Source organism: Procambarus clarkii, chromosome 10, assembly GCF_040958095.1.
Source record: "Procambarus clarkii isolate CNS0578487 chromosome 10, FALCON_Pclarkii_2.0, whole genome shotgun sequence".
NCBI classification, from domain to species: domain Eukaryota; kingdom Metazoa; phylum Arthropoda; class Malacostraca; order Decapoda; family Cambaridae; genus Procambarus; species Procambarus clarkii.
In genome coordinates this window covers 53,611,793-53,635,074 of record NC_091159.1, presented here as the reverse complement: position 1 = coordinate 53,635,074, position 23,282 = coordinate 53,611,793, and the positions used below count along the sequence as shown (strand labels likewise).

General features: G+C 40.9%; 1 protein-coding gene across 7 annotated transcripts in view; it reads right to left on the bottom strand.

Annotated features, from left to right (window-relative positions):
• Positions 1–11,159: 11,159 nt before the first annotated feature.
• The window catches only part of LOC123774930 (chloride channel protein 2), a 276,107-nt gene continuing 263,984 nt past the window's right edge, over positions 11,160–23,282 (bottom strand). For 3 of the 7 annotated variants that reach the window (XM_069322064.1, XM_069322061.1, XM_069322065.1), the window contains 10 exons: positions 22,905–22,961; positions 21,410–21,524; positions 20,955–21,173; positions 18,897–19,048; positions 18,731–18,775; positions 18,555–18,599; positions 18,190–18,304; positions 13,948–14,016; positions 13,266–13,421; positions 11,160–12,801 (listed from right to left, as the gene is read on the bottom strand). In XM_069322064.1, coding sequence (XP_069178165.1) covers positions 12,565–12,801; positions 13,266–13,421; positions 13,948–14,016; positions 18,190–18,304; positions 18,555–18,599; positions 18,731–18,775; positions 18,897–19,048; positions 20,955–21,173; positions 21,410–21,524; positions 22,905–22,961 — 1,210 coding nt within the window. In that variant the 3' untranslated portion in view covers positions 11,160–12,564. The remainder of the gene's footprint in view (positions 12,802–13,265; positions 13,422–13,947; positions 14,017–18,189; positions 18,305–18,554; positions 18,600–18,730; positions 18,776–18,896; positions 19,049–20,954; positions 21,174–21,409; positions 21,525–22,904; positions 22,962–23,282) is intronic. The other 4 variants (XM_069322066.1, XM_069322063.1, XM_069322062.1 and 1 more) reach the window with 3 other exon arrangements.

Sequence of the window (23,282 nt, the reverse complement as noted above, 5' to 3'; positions counted from 1 at the left end):
TGGGAGTGTGAGGGAGAGAGTGTGGGAGTGTGAGGGAGAGAGAGTGGGAGTGTGAGGGAGAGAGTGTGGGAGTGTGAGGGAGAGAGTGTGGGAGTGTGAGGGAGAGAGTGTGGGAGTGTGAGGGAGAGAGTGGGAGTGTGAGGGAGAGAGTGTGGGAGTGTGAGGGAGAGAGTGTGGGAGTGTGAGGGAGAGAGTGTGGGAGTGTGAGGGAGAGAGTGGGAGTGTGAGGGAGAGAGTGTGGGAGTGTGAGGGAGAGAGTGTGGGAGTGTGAGGGAGAGAGTGTGGGAGTGTGAGGGAGAGAGTGTGGGAGTGTGAGGGAGAGAGTGTGGGAGTGTGAGGGAGAGAGTGTGGGAGTGTGAGGGAGAGAGTGGGAGTGTGAGGGAGAGAGTGTGGGAGTGTGAGGGAGAGAGTGGGAGTGTGAGGGAGAGAGTGTGGGAGTGTGAGGGAGAGAGTGGGAGTGTGAGGGAGAGAGTGTGGGAGTGTGAGGGAGTGTGGGAGTGTGAGGGAGAGAGTGTGGGAGTGTGAGGGAGAGAGTGTGGGAGTGTGAGGGAGAGAGTGTGGGAGTGTGAGGGAGAGAGTGGGAGTGTGAGGGAGAGAGTGTGGGAGTGTGAGGGAGAGAGTGTGGGAGTGTGAGGGAGAGTGTGGGAGTGTGAGGGAGAGAGTGGGAGTGTGAGGGAGAGAGTGTGGGAGTGTGAGGGAGAGAGTGTGGGAGTGTGAGGGAGAGTGTGGGAGTGTGAGGGAGAGTGTGGGAGTGTGAGGGAGAGAGTGGGTGTTGGGAGGTCGCTAGTTACCTTGACTAGTACTTAACTGTCAGTCATCAAGGCTAAGTTTCAGTCATCAAGGCTGTCAGTCATCAAGGCTAAGTGTCAGTCATCAAGGCTAAGTGTCAGTCATCAAGGCTAAGTGTCAGTCATCAAGGCTAAGTGTCAGTCATCAAGGCTAAGTGTCAGTCATCAAGGCTAAGTTTCAGTCATCAAGGCTGTCAGTCATCAAGGCTAAGTTTCAGTCATCAAGGCTGTCAGTCATCAAGGCTAAGTGTCAGTCATCAAGGCTAAGTGTCAGTCATCAAGGCTAAGTGTCAGTCATCAAAGCTAAGTGTCAGTCATCAAGGCTAAGTGTCAGTCATCAAAGCTAAGTGTCAGTCATCAAGGCTAAGTGTCAGTCATCAAGGCTAAGTGTCAGTCATCAAGGCTAAGTTTCAGTCATCAAGGCTGTCAGTCATCAAGGCTAAGTTTCAGTCATCAAGGCTAAGTTTCAGTCATCAAGGCTGTCAGTCATCAAGGCTAAGTGTCAGTCATCAAGGCTAAGTGTCAGTCATCAAAGCTAAGTGTCAGTCATCAAGGCTAAGTGTCAGTCATCAAGGCTAAGTGTTAGTCATCAAGGCTAAGTGTCAGTCATCAAGGCTAAGTGTCAGTCATCAAAGCTAAGTGTCAGTCATCAAGGCTAAGTGTCAGTCATCAAGGCTAAGTGTCAGTCATCAAGGCTAAATGTCATCAAAGTGTCAGTCATCAAAGCTAAGTGTCAGTTCAACAAAGCTTAGAGCCAATCCTCAAGTCTAATCGTGTCAATCGTCCAAAATACAGCTGTAGGATAGTAAAAAAAATATACATTACCGTCGTAATTTCACGTGTATCTATTTTGCACATTGTTTACAAAGTTGTCGACAAGCGCCACAATAAACACACTGTGTTCCATATGGTGCAAAGTAGGCCTACCTGTAGGCGTGTTGTACCCGTGCATAGGCTTACTGTACCCCATGCAGAGTAGGGCTACTGTGCTGATGTACTCACCTAGTTGTGCTTGCGGGGGTTGAGCTCTGGCTCTTTGTTCTCGTCTCTCAACTGTCAATCAACTGGTGTACAGATTCCTGATGTCTTGCAATATAACAAGAGTAGGCCTACTGGATTTTTTATGTATTTGGAATAGGCCTACTGAAGTCTTATTGTGCTTAAATGCGGTAAATACTAACATTACAGTTAGACTTCATTAAGTAAATATTGTCTTTGTATTATGTGTACAAGTCTCCAAACTTGATACATTAATTGTAAGTGACTCCTTATCATCCTTAAATGCTCTCAACTCTTTAAGACATAACTGTAACATGCTCGTGTCCGTAGCTAGACACAAATACATTAAAATTATTAAGGATGGTAACAGAGTCCATTTCATGTGGTCTCCATCTCATGTTGGCCTCCGAATGCATGATAGAGCTGATAAGTTAGCCAAAGAATCTGCCTTTAAAGGAGCCGTTGAGAGTAACCTTGGATTGTCAATGAGCAATCTGAGAGCAGCAGTACACCGAGAACTTCAACAAGATCTTGTAGATCTGAGGCAAAGTGAAATTGACACCAGTAATTCCATCTATCATCATACTATTATTCAAGAGGAGCCACACATCTATGGATCATCCAATAAAATCAGCAGACTTCTAGATGTTACTACTGCTCGGCTTAGACTCTGTTACAAGTATCTCTGGGAATTTTCATTATCTGCTGATGTAGACCTGACCAAATGTAAACTGTCAACAAAATTATTCGCACACCCTCCGTCACTATGTGATGGAGTGCGAAAAGATACGTGAATTTAGAGACAATTCTATAACCAATGTTCCAGCGATGTGTAAATATTTCATTCAAAATGATCTGCTACCAGAAATTTTAGCCAAATATCCCCAGTTTGCTAACTGTAGGTAGTAACTGAGTGATTGTAACCTATCCACCGCTGCCCACTGGATGGGGGGCAGTGTGCAGGACAAACATATAAATTTTGACACTAGGCTCTCCACATATGTCAGTTGCTTAATTTAGAACCTGTACTTGAGGTCGATCTCGAACCCATTGTTGATGTGACGACTTATATTGAATTTTGTAACTTGCTTAGCTAAATGAATTGTGGGGTTCAGTCCCTGAGTCCATTATGTGCCTCTGTAACCCTTTCCACTACCGCCCACAAGATGGGTATGGGGTGCATAATAAATGAACTAAACTAAAAAAAAAAAAAACTACTTCATTAGATTGTGTGGGAGGGGGTGGTGGGGACGAGGGGGTAGGTGGGAAGGGGAAGGGAAAGATGGGAGGGCGTATGAAATAGGTGGCTGTCAACACCTCTCCCTCTAGCCTACTATCCATCACGTCCCCTTCTCATCGACTTCCCTTAACCACTACCGGCCATCGATACATCTCCCCCTTCCCTTTCCTCCCAACCTCTCCCCCTTCCCTCTCCCTACCTGGCCCCCCCTCACTTCCGGAAGGCACGAGGGGACGGAAGTGACGGTGTGTGAAGGCCAAGGAAGAAGGTGGTGTGTAGTGTGTGATTCGCCAATTTAGTCTATGGAAGATGGCATTGTGATGATGGTAATGTTGGAGTTATAGCGCAGAGTTGACACCAGCAGGGAAAGACGTGTTGCATTAGGCTATCAATATGGCCTGGGGAGGGCCTGGTCCCTGGCTATCAGGGGAGGCCTGGTCGACGACCGGGCCGCGGGGACGCTAAGCCCCGGAAGCACCTCAAGGTAATCTCAAGGTAATATGTTCTGAAACATGTACACCTGTCGATTGATGGTTGAGAGGCGGGGCCAAGGATCTTAAGTTCAACTTCTGCATATTCAAAAACACACATGCACACAAAATGGAAATAAAAAAAGGAAGAAATGGTCGCGATATACAAAATAGTCAGAAAAGTTAACAAGCTAGGCAACAATTTTATATTAGAAGTACAGGAACATGGTAACACACATGGAAACTAAGTGGAGTGGAATGACTCATAAAATGAAGTGGTAAAAGTGGAGTTCATTCACGGATTCAAATATTTAAGTCAGAACCGAAAGACTCCAGGATCTTGAACTGTAGCTGATCGAATGTCCAGAGGCGGGACCCAAGAGATAGAATTGAACTCCACTTCCAGCACCTGTGACTGGAGGTGGCGTCCAACACCTGTGGTTCAAGGTCAATTGTTTGTGACTCGCTTTATGAGTATTTCTTTACTATACTGAATCACGTCTCTCACTCAGTTGTCTCTCGGGATAGGCTGTCTCGATCCACCTTGTCTATTTCCCTCAATATCTTCTACATTGTAATCATGTCATTTTCGTGTCGATGTCGTTAAATCTAGTTCTCTTCTTTCGTTGCATTTTCTTATTTTGGTTTACAGGGTTTAGGCGAGTACTGCTATATGAGTAATGTTAGGAAAGTATTGCTAGAGTGGTCCTGCTTAGTAAGTACTATTAGGGAAATACTACTAGCGGAATACCACTAGGGTAGATCTCTGGTAGGGAGGTATTATTAGAAAAGTATTGCTAGTGACTTACTACTAAGCAAAGAAGTACTCCTAAGAGGGAAACTGCTAGGGAGAGGGGGGGGGGTGTTGCTTAGTGCCTTAAGGTGCTGCTAGGGAAGTATGCATGGGAAGTACAGCTAGGCGAGTACACATGGACAAAACAGAGGGAAGCGGCTTAGAGTCGGTGACAGACAAACACACGCTGACAACCCGCTGAAATGTCCTTCCTTGACCCATGTCACGTGAGCTGACCGCCCCGTCACCTGACCTTACATTCACTCCTGGAAAATAAAGTGCCAGTGCAGTAGCTGTCTTTACGAAAAATAGGACGAGGAAGAGTAGGAGGAGGATGTGTAGGTGGTGGAGAGAAGGTTAGGAGGAGGAGGAGGAGACGGGTATGGACATTGAGGTCCGTAATAATAGGATAGAGGAAACTGCAGGATGTCCAGGCGAAGCATCCCTCCACCCCTCTCCTATTACATATGCTCAACCACTTGGGTTAGACGGTAGAGCGACGGTCTCCCGTCATGCAGGTCGGTGTTCAATCCTCGACCGTCCAAGTAGTTGGACACCATTCCTTTCCCCCTCGTCCATCCCAAATCCTTATCCTGACCCCTTCCAAGTGCTATCTAGTCGTAGTGGCTCGGCACTTTTCCCGTGATAATACCCTACCCCCCTCCCCCCTCCCTTCCTACTAACCTACACTTAAAACATTTAAGCAGCCTCCACGTCTAATGTGTGTCTTCACAACTTGATCCAAAAATAAACCACTCAATTTCTAAACTAGTATTTACCCAAATCTTTTCCGAAGGAAAAGTTTAATGAGTACTCGTTGTTTCTCGTTCTATTTTGTTTTGATATACTTAACACCCTATACAAATTCTTGTAATGAGCTTCAATCTTTTTGCATACATTAATCATGTCACCCTCTTACTCTTCGCCTTTCCGGAGAATGTAAATGAAGCTTTTTTTCAAACTCTTGGTGATATGAGGCGCCCGATGCCCGCGATTACCTGTGTTTTCCTTTCTTGTTCGCTCTCTGTAAAATTTGTCGTCATTCTGTAGCATGGAGCTCAAAGCTGAAGAATATCATATACTGCATACTGCTAAAGCTTTTTGTTATGAGTCCTTCTAGCCTAATTACCTCGTTTTAAAGATTACAATATATGGATTTCTTGGCTTCAGATCCCTACTACTGATGATATCCAGATGTTTGTCGTATTCAGTCTTGGTAGTTGCAGCACCGTCAAGCTGATTATTTATGTGAATTAACCAGAGGGTCAACCATCTCCATTGGACTTGGTGGAGACAGGAAGCCAGCTGCTTGTTAAAGGTACCGGAACGGTTTCTCTCTAGCGGCTGCCGAAAAAATAGAGATTGTGTCCGACATTGTGTCGGGGGACAGGCAGACAGTGTATATATACATGTTAAGCTTATATCGAGGTCCTATTTCCCTCGTCCCCCACTAGGAGGCAACTCCACAACAAACTGACTAACTGATACCTATTTACTGCTAGGTAAACAGGAACATTTAGTGATAGGAAACGCGCCCAACCGTTTCTTTCCCGTCTGGGAATTGAACCTGGGATTCCCGATTGTGAGTCGCGGACGAACCCGACTGTACCACCAGGACTAATGGTTGCTGCAGGAGGCCCCCCTTCAAGCCGGCAAAGCGCAGTCAGCCAATCTGGTGAACAAGTGGTGTAGGTGCGCTTGTGATGGAAATGGGTTGTGGGAAGGTGATTGATTGATGAAGATTAAGCCACCCAAAAGGTGGCACGGGCACGAATAGCTTGTAAGTGGTGGCCATTTTGAGCCATTACCAGTATCAATAGCTGATACTGGAGATCTGTGGAGGTGCGACTGCACCCTGCGTGACGGGAGATGTCTCCCGGTGGGAAGGTATAACCAAACTATATATATAGTGGTAAAGATTAAGGACCTGTCCGAAACGCAATGTTTGCTAGTGGTTTTACAAAAATGTAAGAACTCTTGTTTATTATTATTAAAAAAAATTACACCGTACACCTGCGTACCTACCCTCGATTCTCCTTTCCATCACTTGATGTCAGAGATTTTAAACTGTTAATGCAGTCAGCTAACTGCAGGTGCTGTATTTATCTTGTTCAGACAGATTATTTCTACATCTAGCACTGGGGCTGGTCTCTACGACCAGTTACTATGTCAGAATAAAGCCTCTATCCAACATGTAATTATTGTCATTCTTTTTCTTTTTTTCCCATATTTCAGTTCAAATCATGCTCTTGATCTCAATTAATTATTAAGTGTTTCCCCCCCCACCTCTTGCCTGAAACGCACTTTGCTGTGGGTATTAGTGGCTTTTGGCGTAGTATATACTAGCTGTATCTACAAATCCAGCATTCTGTTTGTAACTCATTTTGTATGTATGTACTTTTACCTAAGTAAACATTATTACAATCATAGTTTTTCTCGAAAGAGAGAATTCAGTAGTTTACCATATTTTCGAGATTTAAAGAAAACCTAGCCTGTGCACGATGTGTGGGACAAACTAATACAAAATGGAGACTAAGAAAGAAAGAAAGAAAGAAAGAAAGACAGAAAGACAGACAGACAGACAGACAGACAGACAGACAGACAGACAGACAGACAGACAGACAGACAGACAGACAGACAGACAGACAGACAGACAGACAGACAGACAGACAGACAGACAGACAGACAGACAGACAGACAGACAGACAGACAGACAGACAGACAGGAAGGAAGGAAGGAAGTAAGGAAGGAAGGAAGGCGGCGGCGGCGGCGGCAGCAGCGGCAGCAGCAGCAGCAGCAGCAGCAGCAGCGGCAGCAGCAGCAGCAGCGGCAGCAGCAGCAGCAGCAGCAGTAATAATAATAATAATAATAATAATTATTATATTAATTAATTGGGTCTGGGAGACAGTCAACCAGAGTGTAATCATACACGTTAGGCTAATATCGAGTTCCCCCAAGGTCAAATTACTCACCCCGCCCAGGATGTAACCACACAACAAGCCGACTAACTCCCGAGTTCCTACTAACTGCTATGTAAACAGGTGCATTAGGTGATGGGAAATGTGCCCAACCGTTTCTGTCCTGCCCAGGATTCAAACCCGGAATTCTCGATTGTGAGTCGAGAACGAACTCGACTCTACTACCGGTACCCCTCATTAAATTAATTATTTTTTTTTTATTTAGGAAAAGTACATACATAGTTGATTTACAAACATTTACAACACAAAATGTTGGATTTATAAATAAAGCTAGTACATACAATACCTAAAGCCACTAATACGCATTGCGTTTTGGGTTTTAGGTGTGTGGTGGGGGGAGGAAACAGACTAAAACTTAATAGTAATTGGGATCTTGAGGTTACCTCGAGATGATTTCGGGGCTTTAGTGTCCCCGCGGCCCGGTCCTCGACCAGGCCTCCACCCCCAGGAAGCAGCCGTAACAGCTGACTAACACCCAGGTACCTATTATACAGCTAGGTAACAGGGGGCATAGGGTGAAAGAAACTCTGCCCCATTGTTTCTCGCCGGCGCCTGGGATCGAACCCAGGACCACAGGATCACAAGTCCAGCGTGCTGTCCGCTCGGCTCCCAGGTATAATAGGTATAGGCTCCCATGTATAATATGTATAGGCTCCCAGGGATTAGGTATAAATTGTATTGAAAAAAGGAATAAAAAATTAAAAAGGAGGGGAACATGGCAGTTAGTTTTTTTTTATTTTTGTTAGTTTAGTTCATTTATTATGCACCCCATACCCAACTTGTGGGCAGTAGAGTGAATCTCAATCTCAAGGGAACAAGGCAGAAATCAGCAGTTGTATAAATTGGTGAACAGATGCAATGCACTGCAGTCAGAACTACCAATGTGCTTTAATATACCTACTAATCTCTCTCATTTTTTTCTTGCAATGTATCTGTTCTTTTATTAATTCTGCTAGAATTTACCTATTTAAATTATCTGTTAGATTAATTAAATTAAGAACCTGCCCGAAACGCTGCACATACTAGTGGCTTTACAAGAATGTAAATACTGTACTGTACCATGCTATGTATCCTCACAAACCCAATGTACCTTCTTGTATATAAATAAATAAATAAATAAATTAAATAAATAAATAGCAAGACATGGCAGGAACATCCCTGATACTGTCTGGGATCATCCCAGATGCTGTCTGGGATGATCTCTGACGTAGGTTCGAATCCTCGTCATGGCTCTTGTGGATTTGTTCATTTGATGCATCATGCAATTGTGATTTGTGTGTGTAATGAAGTAAGGGTGACGAGGGAAAACGGCCTATTGACATAGCACGAGGGCATGGGGGAGTTGTGTAAAACCCTGGTTTGTCTCTCAGAGGCTGCAGGATCCAGTAAGTTTAGTAGAACTTCGGTTTCAACTCTTTTGACCAATGTCGTAGCTCAGTCGATAAAGGCATTGTCTGGGATGATCTCGGACTTAGGTTCGAATCCTCGTTATGGCACCTTGTGGATTTGTTCACTAGAGCCTTAATCTAACAGATAATATTAAGTTGGTAAAGGACCTGCCCGAAATGCTATGAGTGTTAGTTGCTTTACAAGAATGTAAAGAAATCAATGCTATGCACTGCAGACGATGAGTCACAATAACATGGCTAAAATATGTTGACCAGACCACACACTAGAAAGTGAAGGGACGACGACATTTCGGTCCATCCTGGATCGTTCTCAAGTTGATTGTGAAGACAAGTCAAGACCATTCTCACAATCTACTTGAGAATGGTCCAGGACGGACCAAAACGTCGTCGTCCCTTCACTTTCTAGTGTGTGTTCTGGTCAACATGCTATCCACTCTCAAACCCAATGTACCTTCTTGTATATAAATAAATAAATAAAATAAATAAATTAAATAAATGATGTTCGTCCTGTGTTGTCGAAGATGACCATGCCTTCAATTAATGGGATGAAGTCATGACTTGCACTTGGTCATGGATTTGACTTGAAGTGAAGGAGAGTTACACAGCTCGTCAGCCTCTCTCTCTCTCTCTCGACCCGGCCTATTTTGGTCCAGCAGGACAAGTCAAGTCAAGACGGCAGGAGATAGGGTAGGATGCAGTGGATGGCCAGCAGTGTCCTACGTATCTCGCTGCGCCCTAGTTGCGCTCCACAATGTTTTGCAGAGTCCGCCTTCCTGCCCATTGAACCATTTTCGTAGTTTCCTCCACGCAGTCTGTCAGGACCAGTTTTCACATGCCGTAGGTAGACAAGCATGTGGAGGGTCTCAAACCTTCGGCTACCTCACCTGGTTTTGCCGATGGTTTTTACCAACCCTTTTTGTAATATACATCAATAACATATTTACCCCAAGGGCCACTATCTCTAGTAACCTCGATGGGGGACAAAGCTGGCAGCTGAATTTTAAACTCAAGTATTGTATTTTTTTGGCATTTGTATCTTATCAGATATGCATATAGAGACCTCACCTACATAAAATTGCATAACCTTTTCTGGAAAAGGTTCAGTGCATATCAACAAAAATCTAAGAAAAAACATCTGAAGCCCAAGGTGTTGAATGAATACAATCCAAAAATCGTAAAAGAACTGGCCAACGAACTGTGTCTACCACTGAACATCTATTCACCGTTTTTTCTACCAAGCTGAGGTATACACAACAGTGCTGCTGCTACCCTAATTCTATATGAAAGATTACAGTGTAGATAAAAATCCTAGCTATAAGTTCATCTAACATCCCCATCTCGCAGAATGGTTAGTCATACATGGAATCATGAGAAATCTATTAGCCTGCACTAGCCAAACTTGGGTAGAACACAAAAATATCTTCCAATATTCGCGAGTGTATGAAGTAGTTACAGAGCTCAAAGTACCTCATACCATACAAAATATGTGTATGGAGCAACACTTGGGAAATGTAGACATGCAACCAAATGGCTTCAGAACTGAAAAACAAGACCTATGATGAGAGGATAGAGGTGTCAATATGAGCTGGAAATAAAAGAAAAAGAAGTGATATGATCACTATGTAGAAAATAGTAACAGGAATCGACAAAATTGATGAAGAATTCTTGAAAACTGCAACATAAAGAACTTAAGGTCACAAATTCAAGCTAAGGAAACAAGGCTACCATGAAAATATTAAAAGTTCACTTTTGCCACCAGAGTGACAGACAGTTGGAACAAGTGAGCAGGTGGTGGATGCCAAAATCATCAGGAATTTCAAAGCATCATATGACATTACTGGGAAGATGCGACACCACGAGCGAAGCTGTCATCGTGCAAGCATACTTGGGTAATTACACACACCTCTTCATTCACTGTCAACAAGAATCAAACAGTAAGAGCCCTGACAGGCTGGCTTATTGGCAGTGTATGCATACAATCTGAAGGGAAACACAATTGTTTGATCCACTGAACACTAGCCCATGCAGAAATTCAGTACAGAAATGCCACACTATGTAATTACCAAAGTGTAGTTACAGTAAGATGGTGTTCCATCTTCCCTATAATCTGTCACATGACTTTTTAAACTTCAAATTGTATTAACATCAGCCACCCTCATTTAAAATACTGCATTTTTTTTTGTTTACTATATATTCTCAGCCTAAATTTGACATCTTTATCGCGAAGTTATAGCTTTTAAAAATCCCTCGTCAACCTTTAGTAGTATAACTGGAATACAGGAGAGAAAAAAAATCTAAAACTAGGAAACTACCCTTAACTTGACTAACAGTGCTTCATGGAACACCATTCCAACTGTTTTACCAAATGTTATATTTCATCCAGTACGTGAGGGGCCATGGGTTTCAATATTTAAGAACAATTACACACAATTGTTCAAGTCCTGCAGGAAGTAAAATTCATTGAAAGGAAAATCAAATGCTCTTTAATACAATACACATGTAATAACAAACTTGAGATTCACATGTAGTTAGAAATAATAGATTTTATTTTACATTTACAGTATACTGTATTTATATATATATTTATATACTGTATAAACATACAGTACATGTATATATATAAATACATACACACTTCAATACACTGAGCTTAGTCTCATTGTAGAACAAAAAATTACATGTCACTCTGCACTGAGGAATATAATTTACACATGAATAGATGAACATAAAATGCAATACTGTACTACATCACCTTATGGCTAAACAATTAAAATATATTTGTGCGAATGGCTGTCACTAAAATTCATAAAATTTACCATATCAAAATACTGTTCAAAGAAAATATTGTAAACTAGCAATTTTGTTAGTAATAGCACATTACAAGGCTATAAATAAATTATTGCAATTGCTTGACAATTAAGAGTAGCAAATAAAATATTGGTACCACTATTGGTCCTACCACTTCTACGTCACAGAAATATTGCATACTGAATGCTCTGATAGTCTTTATCACAGAAAGCTTTCCTCCACCAATAGCCTAAAAAAATGCAGTTTGACTTCCATGTGAAATTTCACCAATAATCAATTAGTTACAGGTTTCAAGTACTGTACGTGATTGTAAAAGTTAGAAGGCTATTCATTTTTTTTTTCCAAGTTTATAAATATAATCTTGATGGCTATACATTATTTTTCACAGGGAAAACTAAGACAATAACTTTAGTTTAACATACCAATTAAAATGATATGTAAAGAGTATAAAAGCTATGTATACAAAATTGTAACAATAGGCAAGTACTTGCAGCACAAAAATACCTAGCAAGGTTGCATAAATGGGTGTAAGAGGCACATGTCTGGGGCAGAGGAATTTGCATTACTGCTTGGTAAAAACTAAACTATTTCTTGAAACTATCCTACATACACCCAGCAAGTATCATGTGCTCATCGTAACATGGTAAATATTACAGTAACTGCATTTTTTTTTTACATATATTTTTTATATTTTATTTGTTTTGAGATCTGGGGGTGAGTGTTTGGTAGGTGGAAGATGACTGGTTTAAAATTAGACGTAAAAAAAAAAAATTAAAATTCTTTAATAATAAAAAAATAAAATACCCTAGACATGCACTGTATAATGGGATACTGTCAAATTCTCATTTTGAGAATCAATTCAATATAATACTGGAATGTCCTCAACTTTGGTAAAATTACAATATACATATTCAACAATATCTTTTGATACCTACCTTCAAAGGAATAACTATCAGATACTAACTGTATAAGATATCAACTGGTATAAAAACAACCACTGTCCACAGGTAAGATCACAGATCACAGGGGTTATTTAAAAATTATTAAAAATTCACTGAATGCACTAAATTCTTGCTTTCTCAGCTGTACGAGTGTCCATTTGGATAATTAATCAGCTGAGCTCTAGAACCTCTATTGGAAATGGTTCCTGCTTCAGGGTCAGAAAACTGTACAGCACTAAGGGTTCCTAGTCTCTGAGGCGACGTGCTTGGCCCAATTGCAGATCGCATCGGGGATGTGGGCGTGTTGGGCAAACTGACTTGTGGGGTTGTACTCTGGGGCTGGCCAACATATTGTCCATCAATTGCCATTCGAACCTGCAGCAACAATTTATATTAAAGAACTGAATGTTGGCAAAAATTGATCCAAATTAACAAATTTGCACTGTATATGACAGTATTAGCATGAGCCACTAAAAATGCACTCAAGTGGCTATATTAGGTTATTATTAAGACCCGTATTAAAATTATTTAACACAAAAACCTTAGAATGAAAATGCTTGAGCACCTAAATACAGGTAAACAATAGATACAGTATACCCTAAAGCAACAGATGACATGCCTATATTTTTGCAAACAATAAATCAGTACCTGTACTGATTTAATGAAATCGCCTGTATGAAAAATTACAATTTATGCAATAATAAATGAAAAGGTAATAACTGGGATCAAGCGAAGTCCCTGTATGTAGCCGAGCAACTGGTCCATGCTGTGGAAGAGGAAAAGCATTTAAAGATGATTTTAGAAAAAAAAAGTATGATAAAATATAAGAACATACTGACCTCCTTTAAAGCCAAAACTCCTATGAGTCTTCCAATAGCAGTGACATATGCATGGTTGATCCCCAGCATAGAAAACATCGAGTGGACACGCAAGAGCGATGTTCTTTCAACCAATTGGAATGGAGCAGGGTCTATGTGGCATTTACTAAAGTCCACCTGAAGAAGAGAACACATTTTCTCTGATCATGATATCCACTGAAGGAGCCCAACTTTGTACAAGGTTGCATTCTTGGAGATACGCATTTTACATGGCTTGAGTCTACTTATTAAAATCCTTAAGATAAAAATTGTATTTCATGAGAAAACTAAATTTGTTCCATATACAGTACTGTACTATAAAGGGAATAATTTTAGCTTATTTAAAGATATTGAGCAAGGTATTCTTAAAAATAAAATTGAATGTTTTATTAGGTTATAAAAATATAATGTTAACCCCTTTACACTGTCTAATGCTACAAGTTCTATGCATTCATAAAACTGATACCTAATAATTTCCAGTAAACTATCCTTTTACTGTGTTTATTGTACTGTAAAATTGCAAAATATAATTATAAAATTGTATTTACAAACTGTAAAATACATCCATAAATCTGTTGTATACTATCAATTTTATTTCCTCAAACAAAAAACTAAGACACTATTCTGATAATCAGTCAATCATTCAAATTACACACACACTTACCTCCTTCGCTAGTTCCATCATCTCCCATACCGTCCGATCCTCATCTGACAAATCCAGCTGCGGCTTTTTCTGGAAATGGGTGATGACTATTTAGACAATCTACATTTTTAAGTTTACATACAGTAAATATATACGTAATAATTTGTACTTGCCTAGTTCGTGATTGTGGGAATGATCTTCGGCTCTTTGGTCCTGCCTCTCTACCATCAATCGACTGGTGTACAGATTCATAAGTGTATTGGGCTCTATTATATTTATATTTATAAACTGTGTATTGAGTCTGCCTCCACCACATCACTTAGTGCATTCCATTTGTTAAATAGTCTGATATTTTCATTGTTTTTATGTGCCAATCCAATGTATAATGAACACGTACACTATAATATCGCAGTACAACATCCGTACTGTCCGTAGACACTGTGTTACGTGCATGAAACTTGTGTACACATATGCAGCACATATTTACTATGTATCATGCTAATTTGTGTATATATACAATCTATTTACATACTATACACTGTCACACACTATATACATTCATCATCAACACATTCAGAACACCGCGTAGCAGCTGCCTCGTATGGGCCAATAGCAGCTGTCCCGTATGGGCCAATAGCAGCTGCCTCGTATGGGCCAATAGCATCTGTCCCATATGGGCCAATAGCAGCTGCCTCGTATGGGCCAATAGCAGCTGCCCCATATGGGCCAATAGCAGCTGCCCCATATGGGCCAATAGCAGCTGCCCCGTATGGGCCAATAGCAGCTGCCCCGTATGGGCCAATAGCAGCTGCCCCGTATGGGCCAATAGCAGCTGCCCAGTATGGGCCAATAGCAGCTGCCCCGTATGGGCCAATAGCAGCTGCCCCGTATGGGCCAATAGCAGCTGCCCCGTATGGGCCAATAGCAGCTGCCCTGTATGGGCCAATAGCAGCTGCCCCGTATGGGCCAATAGCAGCTGCCCCGTATGGGCCAATAGCAGCTGCCTTGTATGGGCCAATAGCAGCTGCCTCGTATGGGCCAATAGCAGCTGCCTCGTATGGGACAACAGCAGCTGCCTCGTATGGGACAACAGCAGCTGCCTTGTATGGGCCAACAGCAGCTGCCTCGTATGGGCCAATAGCAGCTGCCTCGTATGGGCCAATAGCAGCTGCCCCATATGGGCCAATAGCAGCTGCCCCATATGGGCCAATAGCAGCTGCCCCGTATGGGCCAATAGCAGCTGCCCCATATGGGCCAATAGCAGCTGCCCCGTATGGGCCAATAGCAGCTGCCCTGTATGGGCCAATTGCAGCTGCCTCGTATGGGACAACAGCAGCTGCCTTGTATGGGACAACAGCAGCTGCCTCGTATGGGCCAATAGCAGCTGCCTCGTATGGGCCAATAGCAGCTGCCTCGTATGGGCCAATAGCAGCTGCCCCATATGGGCCAATAGCAGCTGCCCCATATGGGCCAATAGCAGCTGCCTCGTATGGGCCAATAGCAGCTGCCTCGTATGGGCCAATAGCAGCTGCCTCGTATGGGCCAATAGCAGGTGCCGCGTATGGGCCAATAGCAGCTGCCTCGTATGGGCCAATAGGAGCTGCCTCGTATGGGCCAATAGGAGCTGCTTCGTATGGGCCAATATTAGCATTTGGCCATGAACACATTCAGAACACCTCGAGTGAGAGCAGCCACACCCAGGTAGTCTCCCTCACTCCAACATCTTACTCGCCAACATTGCTCCTCCCACCATATTGTTATAGTTCTTATTACACATGTTCTATATACCTATCTACATGTTTTATTTACCAGAACTATGCAAGTAAGCCGGTATTGTGTCCAAACAGTACAGTGGCCACCATACACTGCATGAAAAATCACACAGACGACGCTACGATTACGTCACCTCCCTCACCAAAATAGCTCCTCTCAACATTCTCCTGTTGCTGTTCTTACACTATATACACACACTATATATACCCATGTACATATGTGTTGCCCATAACGAACCACTAAGCTAGTATGGTGAGCAAAACATGAGTGGCAGCCACACACACAATGAGGCTACCTCAATTCTCGCCCTCCCTCATCAAAATTCCTCCTTCCACAATACTACGCACAACACTAATTATAACCACATTCCTGCTATTATCACAATCCTGGTCACTAATTCCTGTAAATGAATAATTGACCACACATTTTGAAAAGGAACCTAAGAAATCATTTGAAGATTCCTAGATGAACGAAATAATGCTGTGGTGCTGTGGCTAGCGCTGTGAACATCGTGAACAGCATTGAATCACTGATATTTGAACATTGTACCCAGTCATTATCACACTCAGGCTCTAATATATTAAAAATTTATTTATAATGGCTGTGGCTCATTTGATTATAAGGTTTCCACCTGTTTGTGTCTACACTCAGTTCCTGAGAATTTTGTAGGTATTAAACATGTCTTCTAACTTTTGTGTCTTCCAGTAACTTAAATATTAATTCCAATAGCCTTTCCTCATACCTTTCACCTCAGGGACTAGTGAAAGGAGCCACATACATGTACCAGGGTTGGTCTGATGTGTGGTACAAAGTTCTGAATGACTTAATGGAAGTTATTAATAGGCAGTTCTTACATTAGCCAACTTAGGATATGCTACTGATGATATCCTTTAGATGTGGGCTTCAAGGGGATAGTTATGTTGTGATAACCCCCAGATCTTTGTATTAGATTCTTTAAGGATTTCACCTCCAAATTGGTACCCCTGTGTCCAGCCTCCTGTTCCTTACACCTATTTTCATGACATCATTCCTTCAGTTTGTCCCAACTATCTTGTAGTCTCGTGCTCTTGTCTTCCTTTGTCTTATCCCTAATAATTTTATCAGCAGCAAACATTTGAGAAGAATGAAGCTATACCATTTGGAAGTAAGTAAGTAAGTAATTATCAAAAGAAGGCACCAAACCGGGAAGGCTATGTATACCATTTGGAAGATCATTTATATACTGTATATATATCAGAAACAGGATAGGTCTGAGTACAGAACCCTGTGAGAGACTGCTGGTGACATTTTGCCATTCTGAGATCTTCCCCTCAGTTGTTTCCCGTTCCTTAGGTACTCCCTTATCCACTGAAGCACGTTGCCTGTTTTTCCAACTAATGCATTGTACTTTCATGGGGTACTGTGCCAAAGGCTTTCTGATAGTTCAAGAAAATGCAGTTTGCTCACTCGTCCCTTTCTTTCTTAATTTGTTTTATCTAGTCGTAAAATTCAATTCAACCTGTGAGGTACTGTACAATTTACCATCCCTGAACCCCACACTGGTGGTGTGTTGCAAAGTCTCTTATCTCCAAATGTGCTTCAAATTTTTCTCTCATGATCTCCACCATGGAGTACATATTAGAGGCACCAACTTTTAGTTCAGTGGCTCCTGCCTATCACCAATTTTTGTATATTGGAACATTAGCTGCCTTCTAACTTCCTTGGAGGGGGGGTCTCCCATTTCTAATTACCTATTATACACCAAAGAGTATGGTACACAGTGCTTCTGCACCCTACTTTAGTATCCATGATGAGAGAGTGTCTGGTCCAACAGCCTTTGTCACATTAATTCCAGCAGTTACCTCCTAACCTCATCTTTGATAATTTCAATATCTTCCAAAAGTGCTTGGTTTAGCACCACCTCTAAATTCAGAAACTACTACTAGCTCTATTGTGAGGATTACCAAACACTCTCTCTAGTTCTTCATACATTTTGACCTTCACTGTGTACCACCACTCCCCTTTTCTGTTTTATCAGCTGTTCTTTCACCAATTTCCTCCTAATATAGCTCTGGAGCAATTTTGTTGGATTTTGCCATTTGCCATGTCATTTTCATACTGTCTCTGCTTCTCTTTCACCGAGCCACTCATTTCTGGCCCCCCTGGTATAGCCCACGCTCTCTTGTTTCTGCTTGCAACCCCCCCCCCCCCCCCCTCCAAGTTTGCTTCCTATATTTGTAATCCCAGCTATGTTTTGGAACATTACCTTAAGGCCGTCTTCTGTCCATTCCTCACTTACTCTCCCCCTTGTTGGCCATTCCATTGGTATAGGAAGTTATTTCATGGGTGAGGCTGATTGTGTTGTGGCAATAATGCTCTGTGGCAGTGTGGAGGCAGTAAACAATCACTTGCAAAAACTCGTCTATACAGCACTCTGTGAGGCAGTTTGTTTTCGTACCAAATAAATGTGCATGCAAATTTGGTAAAAAAAAATTATTGGTCAAAACTTACAGCATTCTGATCCTTCTTCTTGGACTTGAACAAAGAAAGTTGAGATAGTTTTAATTCCATGGAGCTTGCAGTCTCCATCCTCATTCGTCGTACTTTCTCAAAAGCGGAGCGAAGTCTGTCAATATTATACAGTATAAAGATAGTATCTTTACATTCCATTATTACATAAATACTATTCTAGACAAGTAATTATGCATCATTGTAAGAGCTGATTTGTATACAGAATCTTATTTTACTGGGTACCTGCTTTATCAACAAATATTTGATTATGTACTACAAAACTTCCGATTATTGAGCATAACTAACTACCTCTTAATAATGTCTACTATATCAATATCTAACTACAACACCTTCTTAAGCCTTACCTAATATCACAGCTTGTTCGCCTATCAATTTCTGTTGTCTCCCCACTTAGTTTGCGTTAGGGAACAAGTGCAATTTTGATATGGAATATTGTTATTATTAACAAAACTACAACTACAGTACCTCTATTAAAATACAGTATATCAATATCTCTCTACAACACTTAGTTAAACCTTACCTAATATCACTGCTTGTTTGCCTACTTATTTCTGATGTCTCCCCACTTGGCAAGCATTAAGGAAAGAATCACATATTAGATAAAAGCTAAAAAATTGAAGCATAAGAAAGACACATCTAAAGAAAGTTTTAAATCTTAAAATGCATACCAAAAGCTCTACACTTACCTGGTGTCTCCAACAGTGATGGTTTGGTAATGTGTTTCAGGTGTAGCAACATCTGAAGAAGTTGCCATGCCCAAACTGAATGAGTTGCGACGCTTCAAGATCCCTTTCTTGGGCGATAGTATATCTGTAGCCTTTTTAGAGTCTCTGATATCCTGAAAAGAAAGAAAGAAAAAACTTAAAATGGTGAATCTTAAAATGCTTAGCTCTAAGAATAGTCAAATGAGCATTTGACTAAGAAAATGAGGCAATTATTCAGCTGTATATATCTTTGGTGTCTTCCCACTTGGATAATTGTATCCAAGCATGGAGACCATCTTAAAGACATATTGGCTTTAGAAAAGTTCAACACCAGGAGACAAAAAAAACAATCCAGGAATAAGTCAACTCTCATACAGTTGAAGGCCACAGAGCTAACACTGCAAACCAGACATGACAGGGCTGATCTCAAAGCTTTTAAAATACTCAACAATTGCAGGATATTTACGCAGACTTTGAAAGGTCACATGTAACACAAACAAGGAGCAACAGTTTCAAGTTAAACAAGCCACAATGCAGGCCAAAAAAAGAAGCTTTTTCACCTATAGGGTTATAAACCCATGGAAGATATAGATAGATAGATTAGATTTTTTATTCAGGTAAAGGTCATACATTGAAGAGGAGTTACAAGCAATGTTGGAATTTAAACAGAGCTAGTACATACAATACCTAAAGCCACTAGTACGCATAGTGTTTCGGGCAAAGGGAACTGCCCAAAGCGTTTCGGGAACTGCCAATCTGCTTAAGCCATAAATGCCAAAATACTACCGAATTTCAAAATACAGTGCAATAAAATCAGGAAAAACTGGGGGGGGGGGGTAGGTGGAGGGGTCCAAGGGTTAGAAATGATTGGAGAATAAAGGAAGTGAAGGGAAGTGGGGAAGAGTAGTGAAACAATGCATGAGCATAAATAATGGGAGTCAAAACAGTAGACCTGGTGCCTAGCCTCAGGGAAAGAAATATGATTGCAAAGTTTCAAGGGAAGGACAACTTATTCAAAACTGTAATGTATGCACACCCAAGAAAAGGCAGGGTTGGCCTCCCTGCAGTTGATGCAGTAAGCATGGGAAGGAAAGCAATCAGTACGAGAATGCCCAGGGTCACTACACAAGGCTGCAGAAGCACAAGGCTCAAAAAAGACAGATGAAGCACCATCATATGAAGCATTACACTCCGAAAGCCACCCAACAAGTCCCCCTTACACTGAAAACAGGCTGGATAATGAGGGGGAACCAAAGGCAACATTTTCTACAAACTAGCAATGAGGAATCTTCTCACTTCTGATATGTTATAGATTTAATCTTATCCTGTCCTCCCATTTTAAACTATCAATAATTTTGTTTGTGCCAAAGACCATCTTACTACTACTATACTTTTCTCAGATTCCTCACCTTTCATCTCAACATTCCTCTCAATCTTTATTCCTTACTCTGTTGCATCTTCACACACTTAAGATGCCTTTAGACACACTTAAAGGTCCATGGGGACCTTTCAAGAAATCCCCATGCTACCTGGACTTTTGCATCACTAGTATTGTATGATGGGCACCATTACTCATACTCTAGCTCCTTGTCCTTTTATCCCTTCCATACATGATAATCTCCTTGCATAAGCCCTTACAAAATTAACTACAACCCACAAAAAAGTATACAACTTCATTACATCCATATAGTTGTATTATAACCACACAATACAGATTTGCATTGTATAAAAACTGGGTGATAATTATTACCCTGGGGGATCATCATACGATAACTGCATATTAACGGGCAAATTCTAATGCCTTCCCACTTATATTTTATGAAATTCATTGCTGGCTCCAAGTTTGTATAGGGAACCAAAATTGTGCATTGTGTTGCAGGAGATGCCTACCTGCACCTCGGCACAAGTATGACGACATGCTGAAACAGAGGTATAAATGCTCCAGGTACAATAGCTATTAAATGGGGGTTCCAGAGCCAAATCTAACTCACCGAGACACAGGTACGCACCACACGACATTCTTTTAAACCATTGTCTTACCTCTTGACTTATTGATCTAAATGCAGTAGAATCAAGAGAGTTAGATCTCTGTAAAGTAGCTCTTCTTTTGAGTAGAGTTACAGAATCTTTTTCAGGTGCAGAGCCTTTCTTGGACCTTGATGAGCTTCGCGATTTACCAGCTTTCTTCTTGGAGCTCTTGTCTTTAGTGTCGCTACTCTCTTTCCCATCTTCACCAGTTTTGATACTGCCATTCTCAACCTTTTAAAAAAATCCCATTACCATGCAAAAATTACAAGAAAAATACTAATTTTAAGCAAGACTAAATTATGAAATGCCTCTTGTATTATGTTAAAAAAAATGAGTTATCTTTTAACCCATCTTCAGCATAAAATTTTAAATATTATATATTTAAATCTCAATGAATTTCATTTATTCATTCATTTCACAGTATTACACACAAGACAGTTCTATCAATGATCAAAGATCAAACTCACCTTCCTCACAGAGAACCTGGAAGGCTTGCGAGCCAAAGGAGACTTGGAGGTGGTAAATTCTTTAAGACTGTTCGCTGCAGGGGAACCAGGAGGTGTCACCCCGTCAGAGTCGCGCCTGTAACCAGTCAAATTATTTTAGAACAATAATTGTAACAGTATAAAATATTACTGTATTAAGAATTTCTAGCTAACACCACACCTATTATAAAACACTACACATATTAAAATGCTATGTACAGTTTTAAATGTATCGGCAATGCAGAAAGAAATCAACACTACACAGTTTGAGATGACATGTATTGCTTTATACCCAACAAGCAACAGAATTGAATATTATACATTCATTTTACAAGAATAACTAAATTTAACATTTAAAATAATGCTGTGGAGGAATAGTTTAAAAAAAATATTAAAGACAGCCAAACAATGTACTTCACACAAATACAAAATGCACCTTTTGAAACAAGCATTTAAGAACAAGAACCATATTAGCTGAAAGACAATGGCATCAGCTAGTGACAGCCATTCCAAAAGGTTAGACAAGAAATATAAGGTCAAAAGTAATATTTTAATTATATTATATACTATAAACATCCCAAACAAATCTTTATGAAGATGTAACGAAGGCAGTCAAAATTATACGAAACAATTAGGAGAAAAACATGCATTAATGCAGAAAAGGCCATCCTCACCTTTTAAGAAGATCATCTCCCAGACACCCAAAATCCACCACCAGGGCTGTATGAATCTTCTACCTAATACACACACATATATAGCACCTTTATACTATACACTTGGACTTATATTAATAAAAAATGACCATTTCTGAGCTAGCCCCTCAATAGCTCCCTTGTGCACTAGGTTCTGGCATCACTCCAAAAATACTTCCACTACCCTGGACGTTTCCAAACTTGCCAAAAATCAGGATCAGAATCTGATTTTATTGGAGGCAAAGGCTTCACATTACCCACTTCCCATAAATACTTTCCCATTTGGGTTTGGTTGTTCTCTTTTTCAGGATTTTTTTGAGCAGCCTCATTGTAATATATTTAAAAAATACAGTACTGGTTAATTTATTAAAATACTTCTGTCCATTATATATAAGTACTGTATATAATAGAATACACAGTATTATCAACACTAAACAGAACAATCAAATGAGTCAATGAGTAATGGAGCCCCAGATGGTAACTGGGTGGTGGGTGTGAATAGGTAAGAGATGGCAAACATTTAACTCCTGGTGCACTACATAAACAGCATTTAAGCATGTGATGATGGTGAAGATCAGACTGCCCTGATGGTAAACCTCAAATTATCATGGAAATGATCCTCCTCCATTCAAGAAATGGGTAAACCCTGAGAAAAGCATGCAGCAAAAATCAAATTGACGACGACAAATCTCACACCTACAAATAAAAAGTTACCAAGTTTATCAACTTGACAATCTTATTTGTGGTCTAAGATTAGTCATCATTAATCATTCAGCAGTAATTACTTAGAGCGTGTGGATGCAGGTGATCCGGGTGGGGAGGTGGACGAATCGTCGCTGTCACTGCCCAGGCAAAAAATAAATGAGAATGAAAAAATGAAAATAATTTGTAAATTAATAAATCATATATGGAATCTCTAATAGTCTTCTCGAGTGTGCACGCACAGGCCTGTATGCAAGTACTGTACTGTACTGTAATTTCCCGAGTGCAGTTACAAGACGAGAGCTAAGCTTGTGATGTCCCATATTCCTCATCGTCTCGTCAGAGTTTTTGAAGCTTCCAATGGTGGCACATCTCTCTCTCTCTCTCTAGTTTCCTCCATCTGTCTACTATCTCATATTTTAGCTAAAGTCTCAATGTCATGATATTTTGTACGAATTTCT